Source organism: Pelmatolapia mariae, linkage group LG1 (assembly GCF_036321145.2).
Source record: "Pelmatolapia mariae isolate MD_Pm_ZW linkage group LG1, Pm_UMD_F_2, whole genome shotgun sequence".
Taxonomy (NCBI): domain Eukaryota; kingdom Metazoa; phylum Chordata; class Actinopteri; order Cichliformes; family Cichlidae; genus Pelmatolapia; species Pelmatolapia mariae.
The window spans coordinates 17,981,763-17,998,850 of NC_086227.1; the positions used below are offsets into that span (position 1 = coordinate 17,981,763).

General features: G+C 41.1%; 2 protein-coding genes across 2 annotated transcripts in view; one reads left to right on the forward strand and one right to left on the reverse strand.

The window, feature by feature from the left end:
- Positions 1-14,554, forward strand: part of cdh16 (cadherin 16, KSP-cadherin) — a 28,298-nt gene extending 13,744 nt beyond the window's left edge. The window contains exons 10-17 of the mRNA XM_063474381.1: positions 307-383; positions 1,946-2,137; positions 6,380-6,621; positions 6,700-6,830; positions 7,036-7,275; positions 9,345-9,461; positions 14,151-14,267; positions 14,454-14,554. Coding sequence (XP_063330451.1) covers positions 307-383; positions 1,946-2,137; positions 6,380-6,621; positions 6,700-6,830; positions 7,036-7,275; positions 9,345-9,461; positions 14,151-14,267; positions 14,454-14,554 — 1,217 coding nt within the window. The remainder of the gene's footprint in view (positions 1-306; positions 384-1,945; positions 2,138-6,379; positions 6,622-6,699; positions 6,831-7,035; positions 7,276-9,344; positions 9,462-14,150; positions 14,268-14,453) is intronic.
- ca7 (carbonic anhydrase VII) overlaps positions 1-17,088 on the reverse strand; it is a 58,464-nt gene that overhangs the window by 10,883 nt on the left and 30,493 nt on the right. The gene's annotated exons all lie outside the window — the stretch shown is intronic.

A 17,088-nucleotide genomic window follows, 5' to 3' on the forward strand; every position in this document is an offset into this window, starting at 1 on the left:
TATAGCAGTGATACAAACAGGTGCATCAATGATAATTATATATAAAACATTTCATCTTTCATAATGACCATAATAGGCAAAAGTTAATTACCTTTGTGAGCAAGTGTGTCAGTAGCCTCCCTTGAGATTTCCGGGAGATGTATATATGTTAGCCTCTAGGGTGACAGATGATGTGATCTGCATGACTCATGGACTCAGGGTGTGACGAAGGCTAACATGAGGTACTTGCTGTTCCTTCAGCATTCTTAATTTGTGAGAAGGGCTGACCTGAGTCACTAACAGAAGCTGTGATCCTGTCCCTGGCAGGTCTGAACAGTTCCTGCACTGTGGTTGTGACGGTGCAGGATGAGAATAACAACCCACCGGTGTTCTCCCAACACGAGGTACGAGAACACATGTTCAAACAGTTACTTGCGCACAGAGATTAGGACGCCTTTCACGCATTGATCTGTTTGGGGCAATATAAACAATAGCTTTGGAAAAATGGCAGGCTAAACATCATCCGTGGATTTTGGACTGTGAACGCGCTTCGCAGGTCACTGATCTAATTTTCCTGGCGGGGAACTAGATATGGCCTCTAATCTCAGGCTTATATAGATGGCATTATGTTATTGGAAGACTTTTATTCGGCTCTCTGTACTCCAAGTGGACAGTGTTTTTAGAGTTTAATCTGATAAAGCTTTCTTTAGAGACAAATTTCCACTCATTTATTATTAGGTCAATCTACAACAGGCTACATCATGATTACACAGCTCCATCCAGTGTCGTTAACATGACAGAAATTGTATAAGAAGCAGTGTTATCTTAGCCATTACAATCTCACAGAAAGTTCTGTGAGGATGGCATCATAAATAATGCAGCTCCAGGCCCACTGTGTAATTGGCCAGTGGTTTTCTATGAAAGAAGGTTTAATTTTGGTCAAGGACAGAAGCCAATCGACTGCAGAGCCTTGACATGAATGTCCAGATCAATCAAAGATTTGACATAACACCTGACACCGTGTTATTCTTTACATCCACGCCCAGTGTAATGGACACTTAGGGATTTTAATCAAACAGCTTTCAAACATTGTTGGATGATCAAAACAAATGCACACTTGCTTAGATAATCGCTACCACAGACACACAAACACAGAGGTGGAAAATGCTCTTGAACAGGTCACGCCTGAGTAGTGCAGCTTTTTCCATGGCAGTGCAGCCCTATAGGGGGTGATGTGGGAGGTGAGTGGTGACAGGACTGGGTTCAGCAACCCTGTGGATGGGGCAGCCAGATCACAGGCATGGTTGCTTCTCTAGAGGACATCCAGGAGTGGCAGATTAAACGGCTGTCTAAACACAGAGAGGTTCACAAATAAAGGTCAGCTCACACCAGGGGGGCAAGAGGGGACAAATGTATATTGTCACATGCAGTCACCCATCGTCTCAATAGAAAATTGGGCAATCGGTCATCACTGGCATTTATTGGTGACCACACAATCTTAACATCAACAGCTTGCTGGCAAAAGCTGCAGTGGCCTTGACAAGAAATAAATAATCATTATCATTATTTAGCATTCGCTGGGGCTGTTATTGCAAAGCCAGATTCATTTATATAACACCAATTCACAACAACTGGCGCCTTAATACTAGAGAAAAAACCCCAACAATTTGTATGTCCCTCATGATTTCCCGTCGTCATCCCCTTCGTTGCGCCCCTGTCAAAGTTCTGTTTTTGGTGTGCCACCATATTTTTATATGGCCACCCCTATAAAACTATTCTAGAGGCACTCCTGCAGGGGAGGTTTTCCTTAAAGAGGGTCAGGTCAGTGAAAACTAATGTGAGCTGAGAAATTTGAGATCTGTTTTTTAAAAAAAAATGCAAAATGCTTCCATACACTTTTTCACTTTTTTAAAAGATAGTCTTTTTCTTCTTAGTGATCATTCACTCTGTGTTTTCTCTCCATCAGTACGGACCCTTTCACATCCCAGAGGATGCCCTGGTGGGTACGACAGTGACAGCTGTGCTGGCGAGGGATGCAGATGTTCGAGGTGGAGACAGCTGGAAGGTGGACTACCGTTTAGAGTCTGGAGATGAAGAGGACGTCTTTTCATTAGTGACAGATAAGCAGACCAATGAGGTCTCACTTGTCCTCTCGAAGGTGAACAACACCAAATACACTGAAGCTCTACACTGATACATTTGACTACCAAGATCAGCTAAAAACATGATTCAAGGTCCATCAGTCTGAATGAAACTCTTTTTTTTTATTTTTCTGTTTTGAGAGGAGAGACAATACAAAGATTCTTTCCTCTTAGGGACACAGATATTAATGTCAAGGACAATTTTTGGCATAGCTGCTTGTATCTGTCCTTGCAGCATGTGCATGTCCTAAGAGATTATTCACTCACAGTCACAGAAAACTAACCTCATTTTATAAATGCATGATTTTAATATCACCCTATGTAGATATTATGCATTGAAAGACAGTTGGAAAAGGATTTTCAGAAATGTCCAAATTTTAGTCCTGCATGCCTAAAATAAAAAGAGTCCTGCACGACATTGGCATAATCTCTCCTGTCCCCAGGGTGCATCACCCTTCGCCTGCCTCCTATAATCCAACAGGGCATTTTAGGGAGGCATGTGGGAATTAATGTGTGTCTGTGTGTGTATACTCTAATGGTCTGCACTCTGTGAGTGGCCAGGCAGGCGACAGTCTATTATTTTCAACCTCTTGTGGGAGTTGATGAATGTGATTGAACTGTGAGCTGCACAGGCCCCTCTGAGATAAAGCAGAGCATTTCCAAAAGCTAAAAATGGATCTCGATCTATTATTTCAGTTTAACAGACAATGGCTTGTTTTCAAAAGTGATGTCATGCAGTTTAAATTCCTGTCTCTTTGAGTAGCTCTTACATTGACCTTGTGAGATATCACTATAGCAAACGCTGCATCACCAGAAAGGATACTGTAGATTAGTTAGCTTACCGTAGTAAAAATTAAAGCTTAAATCTTCCACAAGTAAAGCCCCAGTGGATTAAAATGCACTTAAGCAAATCCTTTAATTCACCAGATTACAGGGTGAGGTCAGCACTAGAAAGCAGACAGATTTCATTATTAGAAATTGCAAAGCCAAATGAATAATTAGATTATGTGAGCAGATACTAATGGCATTTTACCACACAGGCTGGAGAGTGAACGAACTAAGCAAAATTGATGGGATCAAATCAGTGTGGAAAAAATTGGTGACATCGCATTGAATGAAAAAATGAATCATAAAAATTCTGTAAAAGAAGCGGTAACTGGAACTTCTGTTGAAATTAACGTGAGACTGGGCTTTCAGAGGTTTGAGTTATTGGTTTCATAAATATATACACTCACTGGCCACATCATTAGCTAATACCTGGTTGGTCCTTCTTTGACCTTCAGGATTGTCTTAATTCTTCATGACAAAGATTCAACAAGGCACTGAAAACATTCCTTAAGTATGATTTTGGTTCATATTGACATAACAGCATCACACAGTTGCAGCAAATCTGTTGGTACTGCATCCATGATGTAAGATCTGGTGACTGTGGGGGCCAATTGAGTAAAGTGAAGTCAACGCTATGTTCAAGAAACCAGTGGCCATAAAAGGGCAAACACTTTCAGCAGCGATACTCAGGTAGGCTGTAGCACTGAAGTACTAAGGGGCCCAAATTGTGCCAAGAAAATATCACCACACACCATTACATCACCACCGGCAGCCTGAACTGTTGATACAAAATAGGATGGAGCCATGCTTTCATGTTCATGTTCAGCCGAATGGTACAGCAGAAACCCAAACTCATCAGACCAGGCAATGTTTTCTCATTTTCTACAGCATATCCAGTTGAGCCTGTGGGAACTGTAGCCTCAGTTTCCTCTTCTCAGCTGACACAGTTGGCATTCACTGTGATCTGCTTCTGTAGCCCATCTGCTTCAAGGTTTAACAAAATACTCTTCTGTATACCTTGGTTATAACGAGTGGGTATCTGAGTTACTGTTGCCTTCCTATCAGCTCAAAACAGTTTGCCCATTTTCTTCTGACCTCTGGCATCAACAAGTCATTTTCACTCAGAGAGCACCAACAATCATGCCACATTCAAAGTCGCTTAAACTGCCTTTCTTTCCCATTCTGATGCTCAGTTTGAACTTCAGCAGGTCGTCTTAACTATGTCTACATGCTCAAATGCACTGAGTTGCTGCGAAGTTTTTGGTTGATTTATTTCTGTGAATGAGCAGTTGAACAGACGTCTCTATTAGGTGTACCTAGTAAAGTGACCGGGCATTGTATAGGTATGTATGTGTGCAAAACAGTTCATTCTGACCAGCCTCACTATTTTTCTTACACCAAGAGAGACTAAAAATCTATCTCGCTATCTGCATAGCATCAAAACTATCTAGTAAACATTGTTATCCCTTCAAGAGTTTAGCCTGTAAAGACAGAAGAAATAAACGGATGTGTAAATGTGTAGTTAAATGGTGATACCCTTCACGTTTTGAAGAGAGATACTACAGTACTGTTGCTTTTACAGTTTTATGTATATCAATATGTGTATCAAATTATTACAAATACACAAATGTGGTAGACATTGATGTTTTTGTGAAACATATGAGGATATTTATTTTGGTGGTGTTTAAATATTGGGTATTACTGTAATTTAAGCTAATAACTATTTACAGCAAGAACATGATGCTACTCTAAAGGCACTTAATTCATTCTATGGGTTGAAAAAAAAAGAGTAGCATCATCAGGTGAGTAACGCCAGGGTCCATGCTCTCATGCGCTGATACACACTGAGCAGTTTGGTGTGTCACTTCCAGTTAACAGCAGTACTCATCTATTCTCCAAGGTGTGGTTTTTTTTCTCCCTGGTAACAAAGACACGTGTACTCAGCAGGATGATGTCAGGCAGTGCCAGTTTGCCGATGGCTTGTTTTATGGGGAAAAAAGAAAACATGTTTACTGGCAAATCCTGACAACAAAAACAAGCTTCAGGGCAGGATTCAAAAGATTACACTGAATGAAATCAGTTGTGCCCAGTTGTAATAAAGACTGAGTGATGGGATTCATTTTTCCTTCAGCTGGGTTGTTTTGCCTCTAAAATCTGTAAAATCACAGTCTTTTTCCATCTTTTCATCATCCCACTGTGAATCTATTTTTTAAATCCTACAATCAGAGTCAGAAGGTTAGAGTTACTATTTTAGTGCACAGATTATGGTAATCCTATCACTGTGAAACTGCTACTTCCAATATTTGGACCTATAAATAGCACATACTGTCACCCCAGAGGATAAAAAAAAGTTAATATTCATGGCTAGGTTTTTTTTTTTTTTTTAGTTATTATTAAATTAATTTTATGCCCTTTCAGAAATTTACAGAATGAAAGTCTTAATTTCAGAAATAAAGCAGTGTGTTGAGTTTATAATGTACTATCTTTTCCACTGTCATACCCTAGTTGCTCAAACAGCATCATGGAAAATCTTTCACTGGTGGCTCACTGAATCAATTGTTTTTTTTTCCCCCTCTGTATCTACACTGTCTAGAAATATAGTAACACTGCCAGTAAATCCAGTTTCCTTGGGCCTAAGATAAGGGGACTAGACACAGGGGGGGTGTACTGTGTCCCTCTCCTGCTGGCAAAAAGGACATGCTGTTTTTTGACTTTCTGTTTAGTGTGGTTACACTTGAACCTTCAAAAATAAATCTACTTTTATCACATTTAGGCTCATATGAAAGAGTAATGTAGGGCACAGCATCAGCAGTGCCTGTTTTAACTCAAGGACAAACCTGGAACTGAAAAAAACACTTAATACTTTTAAAATATATCAATGCCTGCGTCACACCGTATGACACTTAGGCCTGGCTCCAGCACCCCAGCGACCCTGAACTGGATAAGCTGAAGAAAAGCAGAAGAAAATGGATGAATGAATGGCATGTAGCTTATTAAACAGAAAAGTTATTATAAAAGTGACTGAGAAACTTGGGCTTGAGTGACGCAGCTGCAGTGAACAAACACCTTTACAGAGAGTCCTCGTCATTGATTTGTTTCATGTGAATCAATACAGAAAAGGATAGACCACACAATTATGTCTATCTCTTCTTTCTCCTTGCATTTACCTGTATTGCTGCCATGCTTCATCCAGTAATCAATATTCTTGATTTCTTTCTTAATGATCTGAAATTGGCTTTCCGCTCACTCTGAATGTGATTGTGTTTATTGCTTTCTCTTTCTGTGAAGTTTTGTGGCAGATTACGCAGTACTTTGCAAATTCTGCTTCTTCTATTGTGGAGGTAGTTGTCTAATGCACTGTTGTGAATTAAATTAAGTAATACTTAAATAACACTCTGTGAAACTTGTTGTGTGCACGCATCTTTTCACAGGTGTTGGACTTTGAGCGCGAGAGTGAGTACATCCTCGTGCTCAGTGCCCAGAATCCAGTTGCCTTAGTCCGTGGCCGGTACGGCCCCGCATCCACAGCAACGGTCTCCATTTATGTTGACGACGTGAACGAGGGTCCGATCCTGTCTCAAAGCCATTATGAGGTGACTGTGAGAGAAGGGGAAGAACCAGGACGGGTTATTGCCACCATCCGAGGTTACGACCCTGATTCTCACCCAATAAGGTAACTAATTTAAGCTGGGAGGGGTGTGAAATTCCATGTTTTTAATTCTACAGAGCTATAGATGTTTTTCTGGTACAGATATTCTCTTCAAGGGGACACCAAGAAATACTTTTCAATTGGGAAGTATTCTGGTGAGCTAAAGACTGTGCAGGCCTTGGACAGGGAGGAGAACAGCACGTACACCATGGAGGTCATTGCAGTGGATGGACGTAAGATCATTTCCATCATTGAGTATGCAAAACAATGGTTTGATTAAAGGCAGACTCAGTTTCCAAGGCATAGATTTAGTCAATTATATTTTTCTTTAAGGCTTACTTCATGTCTGGGGAAACCTGATGTTCATATGTTAAAAACTCCAGTGTACAATAGTTTGGGTTTTTTAGCATCTTTTTACATCTCTTGCATTCATCTTAGGAAACTCCTCCCTGTCTGCATCCACCCTGGTGACTGTCCATATCCTGGATGTGAATGACAACAGTCCAGTGCTGGTAGGAGATTACTCCTGGAAGTACCTGTGTACACCTCGCTTAGAGGACCAAGCTTTGGTGCTTGCATCACGGGACAGTGATGGACCGCAGCATGGAGGACGACTTAATTTCTCCCTCCGCAGCGATGTCACAGTTCGACGTAACTGGAAGCTAACACCTATTAACGGTAGGGTGAACACAAACTGGGTAAAGGTCCAGTCAACGCATAGCATACAATGTGATTCACAGTGAAAAGACAGGCGGAATAAATAATGTACTACTGCTAGAAGAAACTCCCCTAAGCTGCTTCTGATAAATTGTATGTAACCAAACATACTCAAAAAAATTCAAATAGTTTTTTTCTACCTTCCAAACTTGGACTTGAAAGTTGTTCTGTTATCTTTTTTTTTTCAGAAAGGTGAAGTCAGATGATTTTGGTTGCCAACATGGTCTGAAAGTGAGCCAGAGTGGATGTAACAGTGAGCTCAAATAGGCCCACAAATCATAACTAAAAAGAGTCTTCACTAAGTGAAATGAATCACCAGTAAACCCCCTTTCCAAAAGTAACAAGTCAGATTACCAGCCTTGAAAAAGCTCTATCTAGTAACAGTAGACGATGTGAGCCAAAGCTGCTGACCTGAGTTCTGTAACATGGAAAATTTAGACCCTATCAGGCAGTTTGTGAAGGTGTACGTGAATGGTGTGTCTTTCTTGTCTGTGTAAATTGATAATCTGCTCTGATTAATGTCGAGCGTAAGGAAGTTAATTTGTTGGAGAGGACAAGTTGTTGCCTTCCAGCCAAATGGATTTTGTGAAGGGGATAAATCTAATTTTAAATACAGCCAGTGGACATCTAATTTTCCACAGTGTGCCAAATGTTTTGCATTATTTTTCTTACATGAATCAAAATTAGTGAATTGCCATCAAGAGTAGAGATGTGCAAAATGCCCTGATTTATTTTCTTCCTGAAAAACATCTCCAGTCCTATCTGAGATGCTAGGTATAATATATTATAATTATCCTTTTTTTTGCAGTTATAACTGCTTGTGTTGTGCTCACTGAATACAAACTATTTACTGCAATGACGTCTGTCATTAAGTCATTCACACAGCTCAACCGCTTCCCTCTCAGTTTTTTTTATCTTTTTCACTCCCCTGTTCCTGTTGGTATTGATTGAGCCCAGCTGTAATTATATCTTGTCTGTAATTTCTTTCACGTCACCGCTGGTTTCCTGCCAACTAATGGAGCCTAAAATAGGAATTTCCCAGAATGCTTTGCACCTGGTCATAGTCAGTAATGGTTTTAGCAATAAATGTGTGCTTTTGTCTGTCTGATTTTGCAGCAAACTTGTCTATTTTTTTATTTTCTTTTAAATTACGATTACATCAACCTCCAGTGAATGAAAGAGCAGATCTGTGTGTGCATGAGTAGTACAGCCATTCATCTCAAGTCTTTTGGGAAGCTGAGTGACAGTTCTTTTCACCCAAGACATTCAGTTAATCAAACGGCATGTTCGTGTTCCTTTTTCGCACGCTCTTAATGGCTGCTCATAGCTGTAAGGGGAAATGCTTTTTCATCACAAGCTTTCAGAATAGCTCTGGTCGGGGTAGGTGGCTGGTCACACTTCGAACTTATAAAATGTCACGTCAGATTTGACACAGTGCAGGCAGAGGATAAATAGATCAACATTAACAGGCTCTGCAGAGGTGCTGCACAGGTCATGTTTCCCTCCCTGACAAATGGAACATGAAGGGGGATGATGCTAAGGTGCAAAAAGGACAGTTTAAGACTATCAGATAAGAGTTCAAACAGCTTGATAATATGCTTCTCTTTACAGGACAGGGTTCTTACGTCATGCAGCCAGGCTTGTGTTTTAGCCTGATTTACAGAGATAAGATAAAGAGTCACAGGCTCCAGACCACTCCATACAGAGCCCCATCAGAGTCTTTCTGCTTGCTTTTTATTCATACAGTTGTATGGATGTGTTTGGCCTGGGTTTTTCCTCCTTTGGTTATTAGAACTTAAAAAGTACTTGTATACTTGTTGTATGTGATCTTTTTTTTTCCATAAAAATAGTTGTTGTTGACTGCTGTTGGATGCAACAGAAAAATAAAGCTTTTAAATTGAACAGATTTTCACAGCTGACAAGTACCAGGTTCATTTGTTATTTGTTAAATCATCATAAATGTAATGTATAAATGTAATCTATAAAACAGTCTCTATCACTTTTCTGCACTTTTCTGTTTTGTCCTTCAGATACTCACACCAACCTGTCCTTAAATATCCCATACCTGCCCCCTGACGTCTACATCGTGCCCTTCACCATCTCTGACAGCAGCTCTCCTCCCAGGAGCACCTTCATACACTTGCCAGGTAATGCTGACACCTCTGCTGATAAGCTAAAGCGAGTACATAGAGGTTCTGGGACAAGAGTGCTGGAACAATCAATAGAGATCAACCCCAGTGTGCCAGCTTGTCCTAGCGCTGCTCTTGTTTATTAATGATGCAATGGTGCTTTACAAATGATTTTTCCAGGCTCGTGATTACACAGCTCTCTTAAGATTGTGTTCTGCCTAATATAACCATTCTGACATTTCATAACACAACATCACACATCTTGCACACTGGTTAGGATAAACTACAGTCACATGAAAAAGAAATTTTTCACATGAGCCTATGCAGTACTGTGGAAAGCTAAGTACATCTCCATAGTGCTGCTACTAAAATGCACTTAACTGATCATCAACACATCTGTGTACCGTTATAAAAGGTTTTGCCTGCTTGCTGGTCTGAAGCGATTACATGTGTGTTAATACAATGACACAGACGTACCAGCAAATTCCCCCCATGGTCAGACTGTGCAATGTTCAGGGAAATTGCAAAAAAACTCAAGAACTACAACTCTTCTAAATATTGATGTTCATGACAGTACAATTCTAAATAAACTGAACATGTATAGCTTGTTTGGAAGGTTGCTGGGAGAAAGCTTCTTATCTCTAAAAAGAACATAGCTCAGCTTATGTTTGCAGCACTTCGTTTGAGTAAACTCCAAGACTTTTGGAACTGTGTACTTTGGAGAAATGAGACCAAAGTGAAGCTGTTTGACCATAATGCACAGTGCCACATTTGGCAAATACCAAGTACAGCATATCAGCACAAACATCTCATACCAACCATCTAGCAAAGTGGTGGAGGTATGATGATGTCAGTGCTCAGACTCAGACCGGGACTCAAACAGAAAGGTAAAAGTTCAGCAGGATTATTGCTGGTTTCCAAGTAAACAGGGATTTATGCAAGGCAGTTATGTCTGAGTTGAGCTGGTGGAGGGGCAAACAAAGATAGCCGCAGATTTCTCCTCGTGGGTAAAAAACCACTCAAGGCTCGTCACAGGGAGTCTCAGGACTGGGAGCATCTTGACAAGAGACAACCAAAAGAGTCAAACACCATGGTAAGCGCAATGATTTGGCAATGACTGAGGGATTTCTTCAGCCTTGAGTATCAGGAAAGTAACAACCAGTTGCATACAGAGGAGGGAAGCACGGCAGAGCCTCCCCTCTAAAACAAACTGATAGAGTTAAGCCATACACACAATACACACAGACAGGAGAGAGAGGGAGAAAAAACAGGACACAACAGAGAGGAAATGGCAGGTTGGCACAGGAGGACCAGGGGATTCACGACAGATGAAGCATTCTAGAGTCATACAGTCAGGTCCATAAATATTGGGACATCGACACAATTCTAACATTTTTGGCTCTATACACAACCACAATGGATTCCAAATGAAACGAACAAGACGTGCTTTAACTGCAGACTGTCAGCTTTTATTTGAGGGTATTTACATCCAAATCAGGTGAACGGTGTAGGAATTACAACAGTTTGCAAATGTGCCTCCCACTTCTCAAGGGACCAAAAGTAATGGGACAATTGGCTTCTCAGCTGTTCCATGGCCAGGTGTGTGTTATTCCCTCATTACCCCAATTACAATGAACAAATAAAAGGTCCAGAGTTCATTTCAAGTGTGCTGTTTGCATTTGGAACCTGTTGCTGTCAACTGCCAGGATGCGATCCAAAGAGCTGTCACTATCAGTGAAGCAAGCCATCATTAGGCTGAAAAAAACAAAACAAACCCATCAGAGAGAGAGCAAAAACATCAGGCGTGGCCAAAACAACTGTTTGGAACATTCTCAAAAAGAAGGAATGCACTGGTGAGCTCAGCAACACCAAAAGACTAGGAAGACCACGGAAAACAACTGTGGTGGATGACCAAAGAATCCTTTCCCTGGTGAAGAAAACACCCTTCACAACAGTTGGCCAGATCAAGAACACTCTCCAGGAGGCAGGTGTATGTGCGTCAGAGTCAACAATCAAGAGGAGGCTCCACCAGTGTGAATACAGAGGGTTCACCACAAGATGTAAACCTTTGGTGAGCCCCAAAAACAGGCAGGCCAGATTAGAGTTTGCCAAACGACATCTAAAAAGGCCGTCACAGTTCTGGAACAACATCCTATGGACAGATGAGACCAACATCAACTTGTACCAGAGTGATGGGAAGAGAAGAATATGGAGAAGGAAAGGAACTGCTCATGATCCTAAGTATACCACCTCATCAGTGAAGCATTGTGGTGGAAGTGTCATGGCGTGGGCATGTATGGCTGACAGTGGAACTGGTTCTCTTGTATTTATTGATGATGTGACTGCTGACAAAAGCAGCACGATGAATTCTGAAGTGTTTCGGGCAATATTATCTGCTCATATTGAGACAAATGCTTCAAAACTCATTGGACAGCACTTCACAGTGCAGATGGACAACGACCCAAAGCATACTGCAAAAGCAACCAAAGAGTTTTTGAAGGGAAAGAAGTGGACTGTTTTGCAATGGCCAAGTCAATCACCTGACCTGAATCCGATTGAGCATGCATTTCACTTGCTGAAGACAAAACTGAAGGGAAAATGTTCCAAGAACAAGCAGGAACTGAAGACGGTTGCAGTAGAGGCCTGGCAGAGCATCACCAGGGATGAAACCCGGCGTCTGGTGATGTCTATGTGTTCCCGACTTCACGCTGTGATTGACTGCAAAGGATTTGCAACCAAGTATTAAAAAATGAATGTTTGATTTATGGTTCTTATTCTGTCCCATTACTTTTGGTCCCTTGAGAAGTGGGAGGCACATTTGCAAACTGTTGTAATTCCTACACCGTTCACCTGATTTGGATGTAAATACCCTCAAATAAAAGCTGACAGTCTGCAGTTAAAGCACGTCTTGTTCGTTTCATTTGGAATCCATTGTGGTTGTGTATAGAGCCAAAAATGTTAGAATTGTGTCGATGTCCCAATATTTATGGACCTGACTGTATGTGACTAAAACTTGGTCACAAGACAGTGATCCCCAGTGTTGGGGAGTAACGGAATACATGTACCGCCGTTACGTATTTAGAATACAAAATATGAGTAACTGTATTCCGTTACAGTTACCGTTTAAAAAGGTGGTATTCAGAATACAGTTACTTTGGTGAAATAAATGGATTACACGGCGGTACTTTCCTGTTTCATATTGTCGCGGGTCAGGACTGTTTGGGTTTGTTTGACAGCTACGCTCTGTTGTTCCAGGCGGCAGCGTTACGGTTGCCATGGTTACAGGGTGACGCGCTCTCTCTTTGCATGTTTCCTGGGTGAGAGAGCGCTTTTTTGTTGTTGTTGTTGTTGTGCTAAGCTAAAAGGCAGAATGCTACAGGCATGGCCCTAAAGAATGTAGCCTCATGGGCAGTGTAGTCCGTGCTGCAGCGAGAATGGACTGCCATGTGTCTGTGAGCGCGAGGGAGGGAGAGAAAGGAAAAGTCCGAGCTGTCACGGAGCAAAAACGGGAGCTGGAAGCATGTAAATATAATAATAACCACCGCAGCCAAGAAGAGTGCCTGACGAGCCCAGCTGTAAGTAAGCTATTAAGACTCAACTGTACACTGTGTTCGTGTTTTCCTCCGGAAAAAATAAGTTCTGTTGGAGCAGCCTTTCAACGCTTCTCTCTGTCTCTGGCAAGCAAAGTTGACCCAGACAACAAAGTAAAGCTAGTTTTCAGCTACGAGCCCGACACGGAACCCACCGTATTAGCCAGAGGTCCCTTTACTACGGTTCGGAGCCGCAGACCTTCAGTAACAGTAATAAATCACAGCAATAGTACATTCACGTAGTTGTAAACAGCATGATAATATATTAAGTAATCCAAAGTATTCAGAATACGTTACTCTCATTGAGTAACGTAACGGAATACGTTACAGAATACATTTTGGGGCATGTATTCAGTATTCTGTAATGGAATACATTTTAAAAGTAACCTTCCCAACACTGGTGATCCCAAGCACTTGTCTTGTGACCCAAGTCCAGACTGTAACCCGACTGAAATACTGTGGCAGGACCTTAAATAGCGCTGTACATAATATGTGTAGCAATGCGAGAGACTGTTAAAGTCATACAGAAAATGGTTATTTCAAGTTATTGCTGCTGTGATTCTACAAGCTGTTGAATCAACTTTTTTTTTCACAGGACTACATGGAGACCTGTGAAATCTTTCTTTTTCACACACAAAATAACTATATGGAGAAGAAAATTTTGTTTATAATGGGTTGTTTTGAAATTATCAAGTGACTCCAAAACTATGCTCCTCACAAGCAACTAGATAAATTTACTGCATCTTCAATATGTGCTAACATAGTTATTTTCTTTTTCAAATGGCCAGTCAGCCTTTAAATATGATAGGTCGGGATTAGAAACATGAGTAATGGTTGTGGAAAATGAGCCTTTTAATCCCTATGAAGATATTACATTAATACACCTGCACTATTTTTAATGAATGTAGTTACCATATATGATTCCTTGCTTGGTATTTGACTATATAAATCCACTGGTTATAACATCCAGTATTTGTATTTATAGTAAAAACTTTATGCATAACCTAAATTTTCTCAAGGAATCACAAAAAGACACATCAATCCTGAATCAAACTCTGTTTTGATGTGTTAAAAATCCCTGATTTGTGAGTTGTGTGTTTGCTATCTCTCCTGTTAGTGACTGTGTGCCCCTGCAATGTCAGAGGAAACTGCAAAATGGCTGCCAAGCAGCTGGAGGGCATGCCAACTATACAGTCTGCAGTCGGCATTTTGCTTGGCACCTTTGCAGTTATAGGTAAGCAGGACAAAAACTGTTTGACTGCTGTTAAAGTCTATTTAAAAATAAGTGGGAAAGTAATATATGCCTTATTATAAAATCTAGAAAAGTAGGATTTAATCATCTTTGAGAGGTCTTGGAGTTGCATCTAGATTCGCAATAAAACTGTGATGTAAATGCAGTGTTGATTTTTTGTCCTTCCAGGAGTGATCCTCATTGTTGTATTTGTGAGACTGTCCTACCAGAACCCCAAAGAGCCAAGCAAGACTAACCAGGAGAGAGTTCCCCTTAAGATTTCAATCTAACTATACTGTATTGTCCTACTTATGGGACAAACAGGACAATCTTGTTTCAGGGCAATAAATTCATTACGTGACCGTGAATGTCTTTAAAATGAATGTACACTTCACTTGCAGTTTTAAGTTTATATGTATGCAAACTATGTTTTAGTTTAGTCTAGAGCTCTAATGTATGTTACATGCTTAGGTCTGTGCTTGCACATGATGTGAGTTTATCTTCTAAGTTTGTCTGTTTTTTGTTATTGCTGTAGAGCGGTTAATATCTTTTAAAATGGTGCCCAGTTACTGTAACAAGAAAAGTTACTAATTGCGCTGGAAAATCTCTCTAAAATGTAAGTAAAAGATGTGGCATGAAAGAGTAACATTTTTCTAAAAGGGATTATTTTGTAACATTGATCTTACACTTTTGTAATTTGTAACACGTTACTCATTATGTTAAACACATCTGATCATAAAATTATGATGCCATTTCTTTGAATCTTATGAAAAAAAAAATTGCTGGAAATACAAAAGTGTGGGGAAAGTGTGCCTCTCAATGCTGACATGTGATTTTATGTTACTTAACACATGAGTAGAAATAACAAATGTTTTAAGTGCTGTATATCTGCATAATTTATTTACACCCCAATCCAGATTGCAATCATTTGCAGATCTTATAAATACAAATTTTATTCACAATACCACAAAGAAAACATAACAAATCTTTAAACTGAGACTTTTTACTATTGCATGAAAAATATGAGCTCATTTTGAATTTGATGGCAGCAACATGTCTCAAAAATGTTGGGGCAGAACAATGAAAGTCTGCAAAAGAGTGTAAATGTGTAATGTTACGTTCCCCTGAGGGGTCTAGGCGGTGAGGGGAAGTAACAAAAAGTATCCAGGTCAGAAAAAGGAGTCAAGAAGGCAAAATGGTTAAATCGAAGAGTTTTGTTAAAGTTTGTATTGAAACTAACTAAAAGAGACGGACAAGCCGCTATCACCATTTAAAGAAAACAAACAAAACTCAGGCGTTGGTCAATAACGTACAAAGTCAGTCAAAACGAGAGCAGCTCACTAGCTGAAAACCACAAAAAACACAGCTCACTAGCTGCAAACACTACAAACACTCAGCTCACAAGCTATAACCACACTAATGGCACTCTGGCCCAGAGCTCACCTTTCCCTGTGCTTAAATACTCTTAATTACTGACGAGAGTCAGCTGCACAAAAGAAAAAAGGTGGCACCTCAGGCAGATGGGAGATTGTAGGACACACCCACACAGGCACCTTCAGGATGAGGCCCTGCTAGGGCCGTAACACCCCCCTCCCATAAATACAAACCCATGGTTTGTCAAATTACGATAACCAAAATGATTACGATAACCAAAACAAGTCCATAACCGTTGCACCACCAAAACTGTAGGCTTTCCACCTACCAAACCCCATAGGAACAGTTAGGCATTTCCTGCGGAAGCTGCCAACCCCATCTCAGTGGGTTCACAACATTGCCAGAGAGTGGCCCCAGACCCTCGAAACAGTGTCCCATGTGATAGCCAGGGCTTTGAACCATCACATGTGGAGAACCCAGCAGGCAGCTAGCAGGCTTTACTGAAACACAGACATGTTTGTTAGCAAGGGGTGCAGGTCTGAGTGGTGGTTTTATACAAGATCTGTCCACCTGCAGGTCATTTTGAGGAACTGGGACATTGTCAACCAGCAGCAGCTCAGGGCTAGTTGACCCCTTACACTGACCACAGGAGCCCCGTAAACAACTATGCCCCAAGTGTGGTCCTTTGCTGGGCCTGAAAACCTTGTCAGTTTGAGAACCACGACTGACTGCTTTAAAATCAGGCCTTCCTCCCTTTGGATGCACTTTCCGCTTAAGTGCCAGTTTCACACAATCAGCAACCACATGGCCAGGCTTGTGGCAGAAGAAACACAGTTTTGCTTTGGAACTCGAAACCACCACTTCTTCAGCCTTTCTAGCTGGCTCACTCCTAGCTCTCCAAGGTGTATTATGGTGAGAAAGGATGTCACATTCTACAGCGTTTGTTTTATGAGTTAGGGTAAACTCATCTGCCAGTGCGGCAGCCTGCTGTAAAGTGAAAGCCCTTTGTTCACTTAAATAAAGGGCAATATACTCAGGCACCGCGTTCTTGAAATCCTCCACCAGCACAAGCTCACGTAACGACCCCATATTGTTAACCTGGCTTGCAGAGCACCACCTATCAAAGAGCTTTGCCTTTTCCCTTGCAAAGTCAAGGTAGGACAGACCCTGTGCCAACTCCAAACCTCGAAAATGCTGTCTGTAGGCTTCAGGCACAAGCTCATAGGCTTGAAGGACAGCACTTTTAATTTTCTCATAAGCTAGGCAGTTGTCGCCAGACAGACTAGAACAAGCTTCCTGAGCCTTACCTGTAACTTTACACAGCAACATCACCCCCCAGACGTCTTGAGGCCACTGCAGTGCAGTTGCTATGCGTTCGAATACACTGAAAAAGCTTTGAACACTGGATTCACAGAAGACTGGAACCAGGTGGATGTTATTGCTCACAAAC